The sequence below is a fragment of the Eptesicus fuscus genome, chromosome 14, assembly GCF_027574615.1.
Source record: "Eptesicus fuscus isolate TK198812 chromosome 14, DD_ASM_mEF_20220401, whole genome shotgun sequence".
In the NCBI taxonomy this organism is placed as follows: domain Eukaryota; kingdom Metazoa; phylum Chordata; class Mammalia; order Chiroptera; family Vespertilionidae; genus Eptesicus; species Eptesicus fuscus.
The window spans coordinates 52,502,655-52,525,535 of NC_072486.1; the positions used below are offsets into that span (position 1 = coordinate 52,502,655).

The following is a 22,881-nucleotide window of genomic DNA, read 5'->3' on the forward strand; positions in this document are numbered from 1 at the left end:
TGGGCCTGCTTCTTTTTTGTTTTCCCCTCTGCACAAACTTAGTTTGTATTTCATAGTCTTATTTTTCTGGAAAACACTTCACTCTGCTTTCCATATAAAAAATTATTGCAAAATATCATCAATTTTACCTCCCCATCCCCATTGTCTTTGCCCTTGTTAACTTCTTTTGTACTCCTATAGTGCCTTTTAGTATGATTGGTGGAGCAAGTAGAAATAAATAGTCAACTGAGCATTTTAAACTGAAAGTCAAGTTACTTATTTCTTCTTTTCCCTTTACTATAGCATCCTGGGTGAGGGGTCAACTCTCTGACTTTCAGGAATCTTGATCCTCCTGATGCTTTACCCCCTATGTTTCAGCCATGGACTAAGGGCATATAGGAGTTATTAGGTAAGTATATATAGTGAATGTGGTGCCATTTGGAGAGAACCAGAGCTATGAACTCGAGAACTAGAGCTGCATTTTGGTGGAGAGGAATGGGAAAGGGTTGAAGAAAGAGTAGCTTTGGGAAAGGTTCCTCCTCTGATCTCTCTCTCTCTCTCTCTGCTGCGTAAGGAGGCATGGAGAGAGGATGTACGAACAGCTCTGGTCACAGAGACTTGGGAAATACCCTCTTTTCTTGGTCTAGACAGAGTCTGGCAAAAGGGTTAGGGAAAGTAGAAAAAGAAATAGTCATAAATTGCCCCTAAATAGTGCACGGAACCAAGATAGCTCACTTCCAACGTCAATGCCATTGACACTATAATTGGAGAAGAAGCTTTTTTCACAACATGTAACACAGACATCTCAATGCAGGGCTGCCCTCTGACCCAAGACTGCTGGTGTTGTACTAGGAAGTGGAATGTGGGTTACACTTGCATGTATGTGCTCACATGCGTAAATCATAAGAACATAATTTACAGAGGTTACTCTCTAGTTAACATACAGCTGTTTAATGCTTCATTAACATCTCCAAATGCCACTAGACAGTAGGTAAAGATTTCTCCATCTCTGAGCATCTGTAAATATCAGGAGGCATCTCTAAATCAGGAAAAATATTTCTCTCCACCTGAAAAGTTTCTTTGCACTGAAACACAAGGGACCAATTATTTCCTCACTTTGAAAACTTTGTAATAACTTAAAGCAATTATCTCCTTCTTAGATGGCGTGAATTTTCACTCGACTTGTACTAATACATCAGGGCACAAGATCATTCAGAATTTCCTCTTGACAGACTCTTTGCTGCAACTCTCCTAACCTCTGAATCATGGCCCTCTCCCCATCATAAGCCAAGCACACAAACCTTTCATTCCTACTCTCCTCTTCTAAAGTGATAAAGTTCTTGACTTTTGGGTTTGGAAATTGGTTTAGGATAAACAAATCACCCCATCATCATCAGAATCATACAGAAACAACTATGTCTCAGATCTAGATTAATATAAAATAAATGTTATTATGGCACTATTAGGCAGGTATTTTCTTAACCTTGGACCTGAAGGACCTCACTCAAGGAGTATTTATAAGTTATTTGCCATTAATTGTCTAAAGACCTTTTTCCTTAGTGACTATTCTTCCAGATTTTACTGCTGAAGATAGTCTGAGAGTTAGAACCTAAGGAATCTTAACTTAAGCTTTGTATTAACTTTTTAGGTAAGCTGGATCAAATAATTCAGCTTCCAAAATCTCACTAGAATTAGGAGAAAGGGTATCTTGAAAATTGAGAGAAAATCTGTCCTAGTGAGATTGATCTTTAGATTCTTTGGTTCCCTTACATTTTTTCTTGATTTGTCAGAGACCATAGGCATATGTAATGCCATGTGGGAAACTCTTAGATGGTATTTGTATGGGAGGTGAAATGTGAATTGGATACACCAACTTGCTAAATGGAATCCTTAGATTAGTTTTATGGCATCTCCCTTCAAATCTAAAGATGAGACTTGACTTCAATTTCTTATCTGACCGATTGAGGGTGAGCATAGCAGGGAGACTGCTTATGTGAACTACTCATTACTCCTCTGCAAAAGTGGCCTAAAATGGCTTTCTGGAATTCAGCATGGTGGATAACTATGCTTCCCATATTCTTACTTCATCTGCATCCTGATTCATAAAGGGAGTAAGAGGTATAAAGAATCTACCATGTTTCTAATACTGAGAATATACTTTATGTTGAATAAGGATATTTTCTGACATAATAAGGAAATCATTATCACACATGAGAAAAATAACATTACTTCAGTAATATAAAACGTATAGTCCATATTAAAATTTTCTAATTTTTTCCCAAATACCTTTATAGCTTTATTAAAACTCAAAGATCCTATCAAGGTTCATGTATTGCATTTGATTTTTTTTTAAATTTATTTTAATTGATCACATTTCCTCTAATTATTTTTAGCCTTTTATCTTTGATTTTTATATACCATTTTCTTTTTAAATTTTTCAATTACAGTTGCCATACAATATTGTGATTACATTTTATATCTTACAAAGTGATCACACTAAGAAGTCTCATATTCATTTGGCATCATGAAGTTATCATAATATCATTGATTATATTTCCTATGCTGTGCTTTATTTCCCCGTGACTATTTTTATAACTGGAAATTTGTGCTTCTTTATTCCTATCACCTTTTTCACCCATTTCCCCAGTCTCCCTTCCATCTGGCAAACCATGTTTGTTCTCTGACAGTTTTTTTTTTTTTTTATCATAAATGGACGTTGGATTTTGTCTAATGCTTTTTCTGCCTCTATTGATATGACCATGTGATTTTTAGCCTTAATTTTGTTTATGTGGTATATTGCATTAACTGATTTACAGATATTGAACCAAACTTGCATCCCAGAAAGAAATCCCATTTCATCAAGGAATATGATTTTTTAATGTATTGCTGAATTCAGTTTGCTAATATTTTGTTGAGGATTTTTGCATCTATGTTCATTAGGGATATTGGCCTATAATTTTATTTATTTTTATTTTTATTTTTTTGTAGTGTCTTTGTCTGGTTTTGGTACCAGGATAATGCTGGCATCATAAAATGAGTTTATCAGGTGAGCCTTCTCTTCAAATTTTTGGAATAGTTTGAGAAGTGCTGTAGGAAGCTCAACAGTCTCTCTCGGACTTTCTCCTTCCTTCTTTTTCTCCCCAGTGTGTCCCCAAGGAAAGCTACACACTGAGGAACCCCAGGGATGCAATCAAGGGAAAGCCAGGGAAACTTTCAGCCCTTCTCTCCTGAGGCAAATCAAATTGATAAACTCTTTAAAGTTTTTTTATAGAAAAACTTGAAATCTCCCTTATCAAGAGTTTCTTAGCAGCCAAGCTGCCTTCCTCCTAGACCCAAAGTCCTAATTACCACAAGAGAGTTCAAACCAGCCTCCTGTTCTCTCCTGTGTATCCATCTCATCCCATTTAGCCCTACAGAGCCTTAGATACCCCCGAGAAGAAGATACCACAATTAATTCCAAGGTGCACATCAAAAAAACCACAGGCCAGGGATGGACAAGTGGCAAGAGTAAAATGGTGGAGTGGGCAGTAAGTATTTCCACAGAAGCTGTCAGAACTTTGTCAGAATTTTGAAAACATTCAAAAAGTTAAAGCAACCAAGGAAACACTGATTCAAGAAAAAGACAAGTTAGAAATGTTAGGAAAGCTTTGTGGTGTTTTTTACTTCTCCGTGCCCACTCTTTTGGACCGCAATCTTGAAAACAGCAATCAGCATTCCCAGCATGGGACCCCATTTCCTGGTTCTGGAGAGAGCAGAGGATACCTTATGCAAAGTATTGTGCATGTGTGTTCTAACCAGTCTGGCTACCTGATGGATTCATACAGGAGATTAATCTTTGTTTAATGTAATACAGAGCTCATTCAGGGTGAAAAGAGATGAGTATTGCCCAAATGGGCTTTTGTTTACTAAAAATCTGCAGCCACCTGGGGCAAAAGGTTATTGTTAAGGATACAATAGACCATTTAAAGCCTCAGCAGGGAAACTGGGGAAAGTTTCTTTGGCAAAATAGGGGAATTAAAAGCATATGCACTTACTAGGGAATTTAAAAGCCCATATATATGTACAGGACAAGATGCATATTCAGAAAAAAGCTGAGAAGACACCAACCTTTTGCTTTAAGTAGGACAAACTCAGAGAGATCTATATGAAGGCACAGTATAGTCAAGTCAAAGAGAAAGACAAGGAGACAATCCTGAAATCAGCAAGAGAAAGACACTTTGTCATGTACAAGGAATCCTCACAAGATTAACAGCCAATTTTTCATTAAAAATTATGTAGGACAGTGAAAGCAGTAATGTAGCATATTTAAAGTGTTGAAAGGAGCCCTAGCCAGTTTGGCTCAGTGAATAGAGCATCCATCCTCAGACTGAAGGGTCCCGAGTTTGATTCTTGTCCAGGCATGTATCTCGGTTGCAGGCTTGAACTCTGGCCCTGGTCAGGGTGTGTGTGTGAGGGAGGCAACCAATTGATGTGTCTCTCTCCCATCAATGTTTCTCTCTGTGTGTCTCTCCACCTCCTTTCCACTCTCTCTAAAAATCAATGGGAAAATATCCTCGGGTGAGGATTAACAAAAAATAAATTTAAAAGTGTTGAAAGAAAAAACTGTCATCCAAAATTTCTAGATCCAGCAAAAATTTCCTTGAAAAATGAGGGATAATGAAGACAATCTGAGATAAACAAAACCTGAGGAAGTTTGTTTCCAGTAGACTTGTCCTAAGTGAAATGCCAAAGATAGTCCTTCAGATTGATATGAAAATACACTAGACAGTAACTTGAAGCCACATGAAAATATAAAGATTTATTAACATAAAAGCCAGGGTTAATATAAGCCAATTTTATTGTTGTTTTTTTGTTTATTTGTAACTCCACTTTATTTCCTATATAATTAAAAAAAATAAATGTACAGAAAATAATAACTATGTCTTTCTTGTTGAATTGTAGAAATCCTTTCTGTATTCTGGATAGTAAACCTTATAGATAACTGATTTGCAAACATTTCATCCTATTTTGTAGGTTGTCTTTTCACTTTCTTGATAATGTCTTTTGATGAACAAAAGTTTTTAATTTTGATAAACTAATTTATCTATTTCTCTTTTGTTTCTCATGCTTTTGGTGTCATCTGAGAATCTATTGGCAAATCCAAAGTCATGAAGATTTACCCCTATCTTTTCTTGTAAGATTTTTATGATTTTAGCTCTTACATTTAGGTCACTGATCCATTTTGAGTTAATTTTTATAAATGGCATGAGGTAGGGGTCCCACTTCATTTTTTAACAGGTGGAAATCCAGTTTTCCTAGAACTACTTATAATTGAAATTATTCTTTTTCTGTTGAATATTTTTTGGAACGCTTGTTGAAAATCAATTGGCCATATGAGTTTGTTTCTGGACTTTCAATTCTATTCTAGTGATCTACATATCTACCCAATATACTTGTAACACACTGACTGTTTTGATTATTGAAGCTTTGCAGTAAGTTCTGAAATTACAAAGTGATTGATTGAGTTTTTTATAGATATAAGTAAAAAATTCTTTGATATGTAGGATAGTCAATATCTAATGAAGCATAGTAACCTCCATCTTGTGTAAAAACTGCTGTTTGAAATTTTAACCCTGCTATTTTGGCTTCTGTAAATGTTTGCTTGCTTAAATAATGGAAAAAATAAGATTACTCCCATTCCAGAGAGGCCATAAACTATGCCCCAGACAGAGTTGTCAGTGCTGGCTCCAGACCAGGCATTGAGATATAGTCTCATGGCCCCTTCTCAGCACACAGGCCTTCTTTCTCAGAAGGTCCGGAAGTCTCATTCCAAATTTGGAAGACAAAGGATTGAAAAAAGTATAAATAGAGAGAGCTTCCTCCATGTTTTTTGCTTAGACTTTGGATACAATATTCCTCTAAGCCCGCTGGTGTATTAAAGGACTCCAAAATTTGGCTTTTTAAGGCGTCTCATGTCGGCTCGATGATTTATAATACAACACCAATATTAGAGAATATGTGGTCAAATGACTTACTCAAGGTCACACAGCAATTTAATAGCAAAATGGGTTCAGTGACTAGGGTCTCCTGATTCCTGCTCTAGTGATCATTATTAATATAAAATACTGTTTTGTAGAGGGTTTCTTGTACATAATAAATTGTTCTGGAAGATCTCTTAGAATCTACCAAGTTTGAAATTATAAGACTCAAAAATATTCTGTAGAAATCACTTGATTTTGGCACATAATAGATGTTCAGTGAAATTTCCCCACATATCTTATTCTAGAGTAAGCTCCAAATAGATAGAAGAGCTAAATGGAAAATTTTTAAATGGAAAATTGGTAAATTTCCTTTAAAGTTTGGAGTACAAAAATATTTTCACTGTGATACAAAGCCCAGAAGCATAAATGATAGATTTGACTACATAAAAATGTCTTAAAGTTTAACTTTTGCCTGTCAAAATAACCTTGAGCAAAGTCAAACACAAGACAAATAAGACTGGCAAACTGATTTATTTGGAAGACTGAAGCAGAACAGAGAAAACTGCTTTCTCTGATGACCAACTCCTTGAAGATTCAAGGAGGCTCACAGAGAAAAAGGGTGGGGCAGGGGTGGGGGTGTCTGCTTACTATCCTGAGGAATGTGGAGACTAAGTTTCTTTCTGTTCTGTATTAATAGGAGACTGATACTTTTGGATTATGTCTTGTGATAAAACATCCTCAAGAACACACATAAAAGGAAGAGAAGTTGATGGAGATAAACATGTACATATAAATAAATAGCCTATCACGGATAAAAGTTGGCTAAAGTATAAGGCTTGGATAGGTGGGATGGATACACCTCAGGCAGTGATAATAAGCTGCAGGCTTATCCCCACCCCCACCCCTTCTCTAGCTCTGCCCCTACAAACCCATTGCATGGAATTGCTGGGTCTTTGGCTCTCAGGGGAGCCATATAAAAGGGAGGGGAAAGGAGGTGAGCTTGGTCTCTGTCCCTGAACTCAACAAGCAGAAAGATCCCTCCACCTTCCTTTAGAAATACAGGGGGGAGTAGGGCAAGAGATAGAAGTGTTTAGGGACAACCTCTCCTAGAAACCAGTGAGACAGTGAGTAAATGAAACTACCCTAATAATCACCTATCACACTCTATCATACAATCTACCCTTCCGGTTATATCCAGTTAATCTTCTGTGTTCACTTACCCTGTACTGTCCCCCCATTCTGGACTACTTACTGTTTGCCTAGTGCTTACTTACCAAATGCTATCCCTATCTCCCTGAATTCAGACTCCTGTTCATGCTGGTTCTTGAAATGCCCTCTCTTCCCATCTTTGTTCATTAATATTTTACCCAGAGTTTATAGACTAGCTCAAGTAAGCTGTTCTTCCATCTACATGTGCTCTCTTCCTCTTGGAATTTCCCAAGCCCTCAGCACCTCTCCTCAAGAACTTCACAGGTTCAGCACTGCACTGTCGTTATTTGTGGATAAGTCTTATCCCAGTTACGTGGCTTTTAGTTCACAGTTCCTGGTTCAGGGACAGGGTTCATTTTTTGCAGTGTTCACAGAGTCTGGTGCAGTATGGAACATAGTGCAAGTATTCAGTAAGTTTTTGTTAAAAGAGGAATAAATGTACTTGTGAATAAATGGAGTCCCCAGATGCACATATCTAGAAAAGTTTTGCCAACTAAAAACCCAAATGCTCTTTGCTAAATGCAGACAGGTATTGTGATCTTCAAAGAGAGTGATGTTCTTCTGAGGGAATAATGATAGAGCAATGATTTCAATTTATGGCATACCTATTGTGTGTCAGAGGCGTTACAGCTGTAGGTTATCTCATTCAAACAATGCAATAGCCCTGTTGCCAAAGGAGATTATAACATTTATTGAGATCTTACTATCTACTATATCCTCTTCTAAGAACTAGATACTTATTACATGATTTATAATCCACAGTTATTCGGTGTGGTAGTAGTAGCATTATCTCTATTTTAATAGAGATAAGGAAAATAAAACTGAGGTGAGGGAACATACCCAAGATTCTCATAAGTTATAATAAAGCCAGGATATAAATGCCAGCAGCCTGACTCCACAATCTGACTCCTTAGTCAGTAGTTATTCTTACCCATCTGTGGAATGGCAAAACTGAGTGTGGTTTAGAAGGTTTAACTTTCCTCCAGACACACAGTTAATTAATAGTGAGGTTGGATTTTGAAAATAGAACTATATGATTCTACAGCTTCATATCAACCCCTAACATCTACTACTTCCCTTACAAATGAACCTCCTCTCCTGTGTGAGTGGCAAAGTTTTGGGCCTCAATTCAATAAGACAAATAATAGGATGGAGTCTAGGAGAAATAATAATCTAGAATATCTATATATTTATATCTAGCTATAAATATTATAAATATCTATAGATATGATAGCCATCTATAGGTCATCTCAATGCCTAAGAAACAAATTTTTATTTTCCCCCATCAAACATAATGCTATATCAAATACCTGGCAGGTGCTCCAGGGTCCTAAACCATCAATCCCATCTCCAAATAAAGAAGAAATGCAATGAAATGTGAATTACTTAATTCATAAATGGATGGGTTATGTAAGTCCCTTTGACATCCTCTGAACCATTCAAGTCCACCAACGGGACGGAGGTGTGGGGTGGAGATGGCAACAAGAACAGAACTCAAGGCTGTGAGGCTTCTGTAGAACTAGCATTATCAGGTCTGTGTATGTGTGGTGTGTGGACCAATACTGGTCCTTGAACTGTTTGCTACTGTGCTGTGAAAAAAAAAATTACAAACCAAAAAGTAAATATTTAAAAACATTTATGGCAACCTGCCTTGGTATGAGATCCAGACACAAATTCAGGAGCTCCCTGACTGACTCTGAACTTCAGTTGCCTTATTAGAATAAAGATGGCTCTTCAGAAAGCAGAGATAGGGATTAAAGACACTATTTGAAAGTTACAAACCCAGGGAAGTAAGGGTGATGAATCAAGTGGGAGTGAGGCAAAGAGAGACATGAAGCAAAGCTACAGGAAGATGTGAAAGACAAAGCCACATCTCAGAGCAGGCCCCAGCAGGGAGAGAACAGTGGGAGTTTGTGTAGCTCTCCTGTCTCATTGCTCAAAGTTCATGCACAGGATATAATTACTCAGATTCTTGATGGTACCTTCTACCCCTTGACAGTAACTCAGGAAGCACACACTGAGGCAAAAAAATAAAATAAAAATAAATGCCCTTTTATAAGTTTTAAAGTAGTGTGGCAACTTGGCATGATAGGATCAGCTTATGGGTAAGAATGTATTAGGAAAAAATCATCCTACCATTTATGAAATCCTTGATATTCGTAATATTTGTATTATAGCTCTTGTTTAAATAAAGAAATCCTTATTCCAAAAATTATACTGATCTTTATGTAGCCTCAGCAAACCTGAGCAAAACTTGAATTCTGGAGATCTTTTAAGTAGCTAATGAAAAAAATTAACTACAACCACCCATAGACATACACAAGCGCACACACGTGCACCCACATTGACCCAATAGACAGTTGGTCTTTAGAAGAATTGCTAAATCATCTAATCAATTTTTAGAAAATTACTGTTCACATACTGTGGCATGTGGTTTATATGTTGCCCAGACAGACTCCTGGTAGTTATTGATCCTCATTTCTACTTGTCTTTTTTTTGTTTTTTGTTTTTAGGATAGAGCAGAGAGTATTTTAAGAGAAGTAGCTGAGTTAGTAGGATCCAAAAGCTTCTTGGGTGACCTCCACTTCTTGACACCAACATTCATGTTTTCAATGTTATAAGCAGGTATTCATGAGTTGGGGATAAGCAAGAAAGCAGTTAAAGAAACTAGAGCCATGCCAACACCCAGGTGTCATCACTGATCTCTTTTGAAACTTCAACCAAGCCTAGATCCTAGGAAAGCCTGGGACTGAGATGCATAATGTGGTTGCCATGGGTCAGTTGGGATGTAAGGTGTCAGTGGAGCTCCAGATCAGCTTATTTCGTAGAAATAATGTTCTTGATCCATGCACTGTAGCTGTAGAGGTCAGTGAAGACAATAGTGTGTCCTGTCAGAATACATCCAGTTGCCCAAGACATAACTCCTTGTAATTCATAGCCACATATGACTGGTGCAGCTGTGACCACCTGCCAGACAGAGTAGAGCGATCAGAACTTCCCTCCCATCTGAGAATTCCTCAACACCTGAACAAAAGTGAAAGCCACTGTATTTGCCATGCAAATGAGCCAAGGAAATAAGAAAATATTTTGAAGGCTTCTCTTCACTGTATTAACTACCCCCCAGTAACCCATAGAGACAGAAATTTCAAAGCAGTAGCTGGAAAATAGCTTTGAATTCACAGAATATCTATTTCTCTCACCTCTAACACAGGGAAGAGGATAGAGAGTCATCCTTCTTCAGCTCCTTGCTCTCAGAGCTCTTAGGCTGACTGTAAATTCCATAGCCTCGACAAAGGATGAGTGGTAACAGAGACACAAACCCAGGAAGAAAAGCTACATATATAAAAATGAAATAAGGAAAGTTACCTGGCATGCCTCTTGGCTTCCTACTTTGTTTCGCATACAGAACATGTCTTCAAGGAATTTTTCACCCAGTAATTTTGTGCAGTCTAAATGAGGATTCAATTGTATACGAATGTTGTGCAGGTCATAGTCTTGATTTCCTGAGCATAAGAAATAAGAGATTTCCATTCCTGTCTGCATTTTCATAAGGCATCCTGCCTCCTCCTCCTTTGGGGCTTATTCTTGGTTAAAATAGACTGTAGCCCTGGCTGGTGTATCTAAGTGGTTAGAATATCAGCCTGCACTCTGAAGGATAATGGGTTAACCCTTTGCACTCACTTGCTTTTTTCTCGATTCCTTTATTCTACTCGGGATTTAATTTTTTAAATACCCAGATTTTACAAAGCGCGTCAGTAGAATAAAAAACTGGAGTTTCTTTTCATACAAACTTATTTATTTGGATTTTTTTATATTTCAAATTATTGATACATTCAATAACCGTCACACTCGACATCCGAGTGCAAAAGGTTAAATTCCAGGTCAAGGGCATGTACCTGGGTTGTAGGTTCAAACCCAAGCCCCAGTTGGGGCACATAAGGGAGGGAGGCAACCAATCAATGTGTCTCTCTCACATCGATGTTTCTCTCTCCCCCTCACTCTCTTCCACTCTCTCTAAAACTCAATGGGAAAAAAATATCCTTGGATGAGGATTGGCAACAACAAAAAAAAGAAATGCAGAGAACTGATGTAACACATCATGGATTAAACATGTCCTCCTGCTCCGTTTATCATCAATGAGCAAGCAAGATCTGAATCCAAGCTTTGCCATCACCAAGTGTATTACCATGGACAATGAATTAATCTCCCCGAGTCTTGGTTCTCTCACTTAAAAGATATAAATCCTAAGAAAACATGATGTATGATGACAACTGAATAATACGTGGAGGGGACTTAGTGCTTAGTACATAATTAGTGCTCAATAAATGGTATCTATTGTTGATGTAATGATAACAATATCACTCTGTTAGACAAAGGGAAAATATGATTTTTACACATTTTCAAGTTAAGATTCAAATAAGTTAAGTAATGTGTCCATAACCCTATAATAAATGGCAGAACCAACACTCAAGCATAGATACTGCATCCTAGCTCCCTGCTGCATGTGCCGATATGATATATACATGTGACCCCTTGATTTAGGATTTGATTCTCAAAGCCCTAAAGGAGCCCCTCCCCCCCCCCTCGGCCCTTCTACTTTAGAGAGTCAATCTAGTTGCTCCATTTCTAGTTTCACACATGTGCTTAGAAATCTGGCACTGGGCCTATAAATTCCAATTCCTTTCCCTAATTCCTCAGAGGTCTGAAGGTGTGAATATATATCCAAGAATACAACTAACTCTTCCTTTTGACAGTCACTCACCAAAATAATCTTCACCCTGTAACCAGGTGTGAACGATGCAATCTTTAACTTCATTATTCACAAGAGTAGGCAACTGAAAAAACTCAGTGACAAAGGTGAAAGGTACAGACAACTTTATCAGCATGAGGTCGTTTTTAGGAGAAGTGGCAGTGAAGTTTGGGTGAATGAAGATCTTCTCATAAGGTATAATCTCCCCTGTAAAGTCTTGAAAACTTTGAGAACCACCAAAAAAGATGACCTGGAGATCTCTAGAAAATTAAGGGGGGGAAAATGATAGTATCACACATCACAAGGCTAATCTCTCTCTCACTCACACACACATACACACACATTGATCTCCTTCTATAATTACTCATTCCACCTTCTCTTCTCATCTTTGTTCATTTGATCTTTTATGTGTAGCTACCATGAAGGTTGTATATTATGTAAATTCAATAAGTTGCCATTTCCACAGCCTATGATGTGATTGGGCTCTACTCTTAGCATAATTCCTGAGAGTAGTTCCAATTCAAGACCAAGAAAGTTGAAAGATGCATGCAAATGGGTTGTCAAGGCTTCTATGAAAGTAGTAGGTTATATTAGGAAAGCTCCTTTGATGGGAGGGAACAAGAAATGTGAGATTGTACAAAGAAAGCTTAGAGAGTTGAAATATTTTTAAGCTAGGGAGGCTCGCCTGAATACACTATGCTTTACAACTCTATCAAAACTTCACTGGATCAACAAGGTTTTCTGGTGGTCCTTTAGGAGAACAATAGTAAAAAAATCCTGGATGTTCCACTGAGATCCATTTGAGATCTACTTACTATCCTGGCTCAACACTCTGGTTTCAGAACAGGACACCTCCCTGAGTCTTTCACTCAGGGGTCTCTCCAACCATGAAGGTAAGGTAAGCAACACATTGGTAACTGAGCACCACTTTTTTGTTGAACTCCCAAATGTCAAGTTTATTTTGTCTCCTAACAACAATACCCTTTGTCTCTCAGTCTGTTCTTGTAACTTTGTTGCGAGTTTATAAGATAAAGTCTAAAGGGATAAGACAGAAATGGGCCTGATAAGTCCATCCTTGAGCAAACACCATGGACTGACAAGTTTAGAAGATCTCATCAAAGCAGCATCCTGTTGATAAACTATACCTTGGGTCAATTTTACAAGACATTGTACATTACAAGAGCTTTCCTTTGTCATGTTTTTGTGTCCCTGAGAACTACTGTCCTATTTTCACCTGCTTGGAGTAAAGGATTTTTCTGGGCCTCAGGTGGGGATGACAGGTCTTTGGTCAAGTTGTTTTACTGACTATCGCAGTTCTCCTTGGATCTTATCAGTCTGTTTGGTCATCTGTACCAAACATGTGCTTCCTTCATATGTAAGTTCACATGATATCACTGTAAAGGGCATAATTTCCCATTCAAATAGGCTGTCAAGAAATTGCAGTGGCTACTTTGAGGAACTTTTGACAAGAGCAAGGTAGTTCATTTGAGAGATACATTAGAACAAAAAGGGAATAAACCCTCGTGATAAGAGACTCTCTTGTCTGTCTAAATGAGAAATCCCTTACTGGATCACCTCCTCCATTTTCATCCCTGGGAATTAATAAGAATTGATGTTTTAATTATTCGACATGATGGAATTGTTAGGTCCAACTTATTGTGTAAATCAGCTATAGCAGCTCTCTTGTGTGTCTGTGTTTGTCAAATTGGCTTTTTCTGCTTCTAAGATTACTCTCCTTTCTTGTAGAAGAAAAATCACTCACATTTACAGTGTTAATAGCTATATAAAAGGGGTCCCCTCTTATATTTTCTTTTCTCCCTCAATTTCCCTTTTTACCTTCTCTTAAGAAACTACTTTAATTTGCCATAAAAGATGTTTGCAAGTAAATACAGAAGTTTACATTGGTGAGAATTCATGATAAACAGATGACTCAGGTAAATTATGTTGAGTAAATTGGGGCTTAAAATAACTCAATGGCATAAAAAATTAAACTATGGTCCTAACAGGTTTGGCTCAGTAGATAGAGCGTTGGCCTGCGGACTGAGGGGTCCCAGATTCGATTCCGGTCAAGGGCACGTACCTTGGTTGCGGGCACATCCCCAGTAGAGGGTGTGCAGGAGGCGGCTGATCGATGTTTCTCTCTCATGGATGTTTCTAACTCTCTATCCCTCTCCCTTCCTCTCTGTAAAAAAATCAATAAAATATATATATTTTTAAAAATAAACTATGGTGGAAAAACAACAAAATAGTGGTTGCCTCTGAGAGATATTGATGGCATATAAGTGAGAAGGGACACGAGGAGGGCATTAGGATATTTTTTAACTTTAGACCTTGTTGCATTAAATATTCATATTAAAATTATGTCTGAAGTTCTTCCCAACTAACATAAAGAATCAAAGCATGCCGAAACCGGTTTGGCTCAGTGGATAGAGCGTCGGCCTGCGGACTGAAGGTCCCAGGTTCGATTCCGGTCAAGGGCATGTACCTTGGTTGCGGGCACATCCCCAGTAGGGGGTTGTGCAAGAGGCAACTGATCGATGTTTCTCTATCATCGATGTTTCTAACTCTCTATCCCTCTCTCTTCCTCTCTGTGAAAAATCAATAAAATATATTTTTTAAAAAAAGAATCAAAGCAATTCTAAATAAATTCCAACTGAATTTTTAATTGAACTTAACAAGTTGATTTTAAAATTTATTTAAAAGAATACCTAGGTGTCCTGATTTAGAATAAGATGGCTGGTCTACCCTATCAGATGTCATACATTCATGATAGAGATATAATTATTATGATACTAGAGGCCCGGTGCATAAAATTCGTGCACAGAGGGGGGTTGTCCCTCAGCCCAGCCTGTACCCTCTCCAATCTGGGACCCCTCGAGGGATGTCCGACTTCCCTCTCACAATCCAGGACTGCTGGCTCCCAACTGCTTGCCTGCCTTCCTGATTGCCCCTAACCGCTTCTGCCTGCCAGCCTGATCACCCCCTAACCACTCTGCTGCCAGCCTGTTTTCCCCCAACTTCCCTCCTCTGCCTCCCTAGTCACCCCTAACTGCCCTCTCCTGCAGGGCTTATCACCTCCAACTGCCCTCCCTTGCAAGCCTGGTCCCTCTCAACTGCCCTCCCTTGCAGTCCTGGTCCTTCTCAACTGCCCTCCCTTGCAAGCTGGGTGCCTCCCAACTGCCCTCTCCTGCTGGCCATCTTGTGGTGACCATATTGTGTCCACATGGGGGCAGGATCTTTGACCACACGGGGGCAGCTATATTGTGTGTTGCAGTGATGATCAATCTGCATATTACTCTTTTATTAGATAGGATAGAGGCCTGGTAGAGGGGTGGGGGCCAGCTGGTTTGCCCTGAAGGGTGTCCCTGATCAGGGTGGGGTTCCCTTGGGGCATGGGGCGGCCTGAGCGTGGGGCCTGTGGTGGTTTGCAGGCCATCCACGCCCCCTGGCAACCCAAGCGGAGGCCCTGGTATCTGGAATTTATTCTCCTTCTACAATTGAAACTTTGTAGCCTGGAGCGGAGCCAAGCCTGGGACTCCCTCCACGGCTGGCAGCCATTTCTGTTGGGGTTATAATTGAAACTTTGTAGCCTTAAGCGAGTGAGCCCGGCCAGGGTGTGCGGAAAGCTTTGCTTCCCCTGTTGCCAGGGACAACCCTGGCCTGCTCTCTCAAGCTCCATTCTGCCACCATTTCTGTTTGAATTTGTTTACCTTCTATAATTGAAAGTTTGTAGCTTGAGTGGAGGTTTAGGCCTGGCAAGGGCAGGCAGGGATCATTTCCTCTGTTACCTAGGAAACCTTGCTCTCTGTGGCTGTAGCTATCTTGGTTGGGTTAATTTGCATACTCGCTCTGATTGGATGGTGGGCATGGCATGTGGGCGTGGCGTGTTGGTGCGTCGGAGGTATGGTCAATTTGCATATTTGTCTATTATTAGGTAGGATTGTGGTATTGGTCCAAAATAACTAAAACAATAGAACAGCATAGAGAGCCCAGAAACAGGCACTTAGATAGATACAGGAGCAGCACTGCAGATCACCAGGGAAAGAGGGAACTGTTAGATAAATCATATTTGGATATTTGGTTTATTCTGCTAAAAAAATAAAATTAGATTCCTATTTCACAAAATTCATAAAAATCAATTCCAAATGATGTATTTAAATATGAAATTAAAGCTTTAAAATCTGTAGAAGTAAATTTAAAGAACTATATTTCTGATCTTAAGGTCATAATGAATATTTTCAACTAAGCACAATCAATACCCAGTAACCACAAATAAAGATTGATAATTCAAGTATTAAATTGAATTATATCAGAGTTAAGACTCTTATTCATCAAAATACATCATAAAAAGAAGATCAAGCCACAAACTGGAAGAAGAAAATTTCAAAATATATTCAACTGACAAAAGAGAAATAACTAGAGCATTTGTCAAAGTCCTACAAAGCAATTTTTAAAAAAATACACAAATATTCAAAAGAGTAGTCCCTGCTTGTTGTTTGTTGATTTGTTTATGGTAGCCATTCTGGCAGGTGTAAGGTTATACCTCATTGTCGTTTTAAACAGAACAAATGCCCATTAGTACATAAATGGATAAAGGTATTGTGGTACATTTATAGAATTGAATACTATGTAGCTATAAAAAAAAAAAAAAGATCTCTTACCCTTTGAGACAGCATGCAGAGACCTGGAGAGTATTATGCTAAGCAAAATAAACCACTCAGAGAAAAACAAGTATCACATGATCTCACTTAAATGTGGTATCTAATAAACAAAATAAACTGATGCACAAAATAGATACAGAGACATGGAAGAGACTGATGAATCTCAGGGAAGAGGGGTGAAGGAGCGGGAAGACATTAACCAAAGAACTTACATGCATAACCCATAGACACAGACAATAATGTTGTGAAGGCCTGAGGCGGGTGAGCAGGGTGGGGGGAAGAAGGGGGTCAATGAAGAGAGAAGGGGGGGACAGCTGTATATTTTCAACAATAAAGATAAATTTTAAAGAAAGATATTTCCTAAAAGAAACATTATTGGCAGAAGGAGGAGGAGAAATAAAATGTTAATCATCATTACTAATAAAGGTAATAAAATTAGGAGCATAATAAGATATTTGATAGTCAGCAACAACAACAAAAGTTGGACAATACCCAATGTTGGCAGAATAAATTACTGGAGGATGTGTAAAAGCTAATATTTGCATCCTCTATGGCCCAACAATTCCACTCCTAATTACAGTGGTCTCCCCTTACCCATGGGCAATATGTTCCAAGACTCCCAGTGGATGACAAGCTGCAGATAGCACCAAGCCATATATATACTGGGCAGGACAAAACGGAATGGCACCAGATTTCATCATGCTACTCAGAACAGGTGCACAATTTAAAACTTATGAATTGTTTATTTCTGAAACTTTCCATTTAATATTTTCAAACTGCAGTTGACCACCGGTCACTGAGACCATGAAAAGCAAAACCATGGATAAGGGCGGACTTCTGTGTTTACTCTAGAGTTATGCAACAGGTATACTTGCAGATATAAATCAATATGGGTACCCACCAACAGATATAAATATTGCAGATATATACACAAAATATTCTTTAAGGTGCATGGTACAAATATGCTTACAGTAATACTGTTCAAAATAACAGAAACTAGAAATAACTCAAATGTCTGTTAAGAAAAGAATGAACAAGTTGTGGGACATTTGAACTGAAATATTATACAACAAATAAAAATGAAATATAATCACATGCTTAACACTTTGGATGAATCTTAAAAATATTAAGAATGATTTGCAGAATTATTTTTACATACATTAAGGTATTATACCACATTATTTTTCCTTCTGGACATGTTAAACATAAGAATATGGGACGTTCCTTGGTCAAATGTTACCTGATTAGCTGAGCTCTCCTGGACCATCAGAGGCCTAGGATTTCCTGACCAGCACAAGTAGTATTGAGGCCCAGCTTTGGAGCTTTAGAACAGAGGGGACTGATCCTCAGTACTTACGGTAAGAAGCAGTGTGCTGCTGTCACCACCCACCGAGGGGCAATCAGAGTCCCCACACAGGGCTGGTAACTAGATTTCAGATATAATAAGTACAGCATATGACCTAAGTCTTCCGTATCTTCACTAATAAATGGAACAACACCTGGGGCACAGAGAGAAGAGAATCAACAGATAACCCAGCTGATTAAAGGAAACGGGCTGGTTATGGAGATTTTAGGATGCCAGTGTCAGTCCATATCAGTATTTACCACTTATTAATAACGTAGGCCCCATACTATGGTACTAGAAAACCATACAATAAAAACACTGTACTAAGCACTTCCCATACTTTCAGATTTTTTTTTGTAGGGTAGATACATTTTATATTACTTTACAGATTAAGAACTTAACATTAGGAAAGTTCCTTGAGGCCATACAAATAGTGGATTATGGTTGGTTCAAGGATTCAGACTTCAGTGTATCTGATTCCAAATCTGATGTATGCACTTATTCTTTACCTAACTTCCCTACTTCTTTCCAGACATCCTTGCTCATTTCCAGTCTCTTAAAATATTACTATTTCTTAGTTCTATCCAGCCACAGCTCCCTGACTTTTCCTACTAGTCAATTGTAGGGATGCCCTAGGACCAGACATCATGACTCTAAGAGAATCATTTCTAAAAGCAAGGCTAGAAGACCCTCTATACTATATAACTCTTAATCTTATTCCTTCCTCTGCACCCAGCAATAGGGGTGGTCTTTTTGTTAAGTATGTCCCACTTCATGACCTTCACACTTGCTGGTTCCTCTGTGTGAGTGAAACAACCTACCCATCCCCTACTGCACTTAACTTGGTTAACTACAGTCAGTCTACTATAGGTTTAGGAAGCATTACATATCATTAAAAGACAGACATTATTTTTCCCATTTTTCATATAAGAAAACTGAGGTTCAGAGAAGTTAGGGTATTTGTCCAATGCCACTTAACTATTAAGTAGAAGAGCATTATTGATTAATTACAGAGCCATACTAATTTCATTATGGGCAAGATAATTTCTCTGTGCCTCAGTTTCTTATCAACTAAATAAGAACAATAATACTTATCTCAAAAAGTTTTAATAAGAATAAAATGAGTTAATATGTAGAAAACAGGGCAGTGTCCATTATATAAGTACTAGTAGCCCTCTGCACGAATCCATGCACAAGTAGCTCACTGCCACTTGCCTCAGGGGGCCACCCAGCCCACCACCACTCATAGCTCTCTGCCACACATAGCTCTCTGCCCCGCCCTCCTGCTGTTTGGTCATTACCAGTCACAGTGTAACAACCATTTGCATATTACCTCTTTATTATATAGGATATGCTTTTATGGTGGTGGTGGTGATTTGACTATTATTACTTATTACACATTTGAAAGCCTCCCCCCAAATCTACTTTTTCCTTTTGAATCATACAGCAAAATACCTGCTGTCTTTGCTTTTTATTTTCTTTTATAAATTTCTATGCCCTCTTCCAGGATCCTATCTCCATCCTCCCTTCTGACATCCTCCATGTTTCAACCAAAGAAGGTTATCAGACATTCAGAGGAGGTTTTAAGCCCATAATAAAAAGGTGTAGTTAGATACACCAAATCGCTGAACCTGTACAGAAAATGACTGGTATATTACCTACTTCCCAAACTTCCATGTTCCTGATCCACCAGCTCTCCCTCTCCAACAAGCTCCGAACCTCACCCCACCCCCCAACAGAGTCCTAATCAAGTTGGCCGTCACTCACCAGTCACCATCAGTAAGGTTAATAGGACACACTTCATGTTGATGCCTGAATCCTGTTCTGAAGATAAGGATGTAGTGGAAACTTGTAGGCACAAAGCAGGGATAGAACTTATAACCTGCGTGGGGATTCAGTGGGAGGAGGTGCAGGAGATTGAACCAGGATGAGGACTCTATACAAGTTTGTAGTCTCAAGGGCTCTCTTTCTGGTCTTGAGCCTCAATGTAAAACAGGACAGTAGATATAGAAATCTTCTCAGCCTAAGTAAAAATCCACCCTATGGGATGATGAGTTCCTAGGATTTTAGCTTTATCCACCTCATCTAGGGGAAAGAATTCCAAAGTAGGAGTCAATTAACCTTCTGTGGAGTTAAAAATTCATCCCAAGTTCATTCCCTTGCCTCTCAGTTTTTTCACCAGTTCCTTCCCCACAGTGTGTGACTTGCACCCCTCCCTCTACATGTCCCATTGACCCCTCTCTGGACTACTCTGATGAAGCAGAGCTGTCACCACCCCTCTGTGTGACACTGACTCACCTCCCCTTTATGCATATGTCACACTCAGCCCACCCCTGCTCAAAACTGCTTCACTTGTACATATCCATACTACACAACCACAGATATCAGTTTGAATAAAAGTTCCCAACCAATACCCATCACACTGCCCCCTCAGACATGGCCCGCTTATGCTCACTTGCTGTCTCTCTCTCTCTCTCTCTCTCTCTCTCTCTCTCTCCCTCTCTCTCTCTCTGAATTTTCGATCTGCCTTTTTAAATTTTATTTTTGGTGGCAAAATATGACAGGAGTATTACTTAAATGGTAAACCAGATGGCAGAATAACAATAATAGATTTAGAGTCCCATAAACTTGAGATATTCTGTGGAATAAGGCTGGGGACAGATATGTCTCCATATGTACAGAGAAGCTATAATAACAGTAATAGACAAAGAACTTAATAACAACTAATTTAAAAACATATGAGAAAATGTTGAATATCTCACACACATACATACCATCTACCCATCCATAAGATTCTAAAGTTAATTTTTCAAAGAGCTTTAAGAACTATCAATAACCTAAAACAAAAAGGGAAAAAATGAATGGGATTCATAAGCTTAAGGATGAGTTAAGGGCTAAAGTTATTAATATTAAAACAAGAAAACCCACATTAAGTTTGGTAGGCCTCAAAAAAAAAAGTAGGCTGGCCAGGTGGGAGAGGGGTGTCAAAGAGGGATGAAAAGAAAGGCTGACAAAGACAAAATGAAATGAGGATCAAGGGCGGTCCCTCAACCATGCTCGGGTTTATTCTTTAGGCAGAAGGGAACTACTGAAGAGTTTTAAGAAGACTAACATGACCTCATTTGGATTTTAGAGAAAAAACAATTCTGAGTCAGAGAGAAAGTCAATTTGGGAAACAGTGGATGGTCACATACATTAGCTCATGGGAGAAAAGTTTATGACCTAGATTAGAATGATAGCAGTGAGAATGGGAAGATATGGGTGGATTTTAGGGATTCCTCAAAATAGAGAGGATTTGGGGACTGAGTGGTGAGAAAAAGAGAGAAACCAAACAAGTGGAAGGTAGATTTATCTCCCAAAATAAGGAAAACAGATAAAAGAATGAATCTGAAAGGCTGGAGAAATGAGGGGTGTAATTTTATCATGCTAAATGTCAGGGGCCTAACAAAGATGCCAACAATGGCTTCTAAGAGGCATATGAAGATGTGGGATTGGAAGTCTGGGCTAGAGATACCAATTTGAAACTCATAGAGAGGTCGGAGTCCCCAGTGCTAACCTCCTCCAGAAAAATCTATTGTTTTTAGAGATCTTTTCCTAGATAGTGACCCCGCTTTTCTGCTCTTAGATCTCACACTCCCAAACCAGGCCTCACACTCCTGTCCTAGCCCATAGTATTTCCAAAATATCTGGGGAAAACAACCTCAGAGTAAGTATATCTCTTTCTCAACTTTTCACCTGTGTTAACTACGTCCATGCTACACCACAGGAAACCTTCCACAACTCCATGCTGTCTTGGACCTCAGTATCCAGGGTAGGGCAAAAGTAGGTTTACAATTGCTCTTATGGAAAATAATACAATAATTAATAAATAGTAATACAAGAATAAGCTCTGTGTTTCATGTACACACAACTGTAAACCTACTTTTGCCCCAACTGCATTTCCTTAAGCAGCCCTCTCCACAATGTACCTCTGTGCTCATTGCAACATTCAGAAAAGTATGTGCCACATCTGCTTTTCATTTCACACTCGAGGGACTTGGTGTGAGGGAACTTTGTGTAGTTTTCCAAGATTCATGAATGCTGGTTGATTAGTTGCAGGCTAGAGTATGCGCTTGAAAAGCTGTTTATCCAGTAAGACCCAGATTTGACTTCTAGTCTTTCCAGTCCTGTGTGATTTTGAGAAAATTACTTAAATTCTCCCTGTTTTAGGTGTCACCTACAGCTCCAGAAAAAAATTGTATCAGCCCAGACCTGTCTCCTCTTTTCCCCAGCTGTGACATTGAAATGAGATTGTGGGCTTAAGAAAATTTAAAGGTTTATAGTGATACAAAGTGTAATTTACATCATATTAAAGTAACTTAATATAAAATCACTACTAACAATGTCTCTAAAGAACTTAGTTCTGTGGCTAGGATTCAGTAAGCATTCAATGGGTGTTAGCTATCAACATCACTGCTCTTTTTCTTGTTAAAGTGTATTCCCAATTATTGCAAGATGAAAGAGGCAGATAATTGGCTGAGAAATCTTTTCATTAGGTTAAAAAAACCACTTAGAGATCCTGCCTTCTTAACTGTCATCTACGTACAATAGATCCTATAGCTGATGCAATCTAGAATTCAAACCATTCTCCAAATGTCAAAATAACTGCTCTATGAATGCTTTTTATTCCTATACTAGTGGCCCTGCGCACGAATCAGTGCGCAAGTAGCTCACTGCCGCTTGCCTCAGCTGGCTGCCCCACCCTTCTGTAGCTCTTGCCACTTGTAGCTCGATGCCCCACCCTCTTGCTGATAGGTCATTACCGTCACCACGTAATGACCATTAGCATATTACCTCTTTATTATATAAGATTTTCTTAGCTCAAAACTTGATCAGGATGGCCAGACTAAGTTGGTGGTGATGACCAAGTGATGAAACAGTAACCCCAGGGAAAGATGAAGCTAATGTAATAAAGAAGGGAGGGGCTGAGGGAAAGTA

At 38.8% G+C, this 22,881-nt stretch overlaps 1 protein-coding gene across 2 annotated transcripts; it reads right to left on the bottom strand.

Annotated features, from left to right (window-relative positions):
* Window positions 1-9,834: 9,834 nt before the first annotated feature.
* Window positions 9,835-22,756, bottom strand: LOC114234769 (probable inactive serine protease 58). 2 transcript variants are annotated; one of them, XM_054726273.1, is made up of 5 exons: window positions 22,738-22,756; window positions 17,917-18,058; window positions 11,911-12,158; window positions 10,515-10,651; window positions 9,835-10,115 (listed from the first exon to the last, which is right to left on the bottom strand). In XM_054726273.1, the coding sequence occupies exons 2-5, from the start codon at window positions 18,012-18,014 to the stop codon at window positions 9,966-9,968; spliced, it is 633 nt and encodes a 210-aa protein (XP_054582248.1). In that variant the 5' UTR covers window positions 18,015-18,058; window positions 22,738-22,756; the 3' UTR covers window positions 9,835-9,965. The 2 variants fall into 2 exon arrangements, with proteins under 2 accessions (XP_054582248.1, XP_028014774.1); XM_028158973.2 differs by lacking the exon at window positions 22,738-22,756 and adding an exon at window positions 19,672-20,103.
* Window positions 22,757-22,881: the final 125 nt, after the last annotated feature.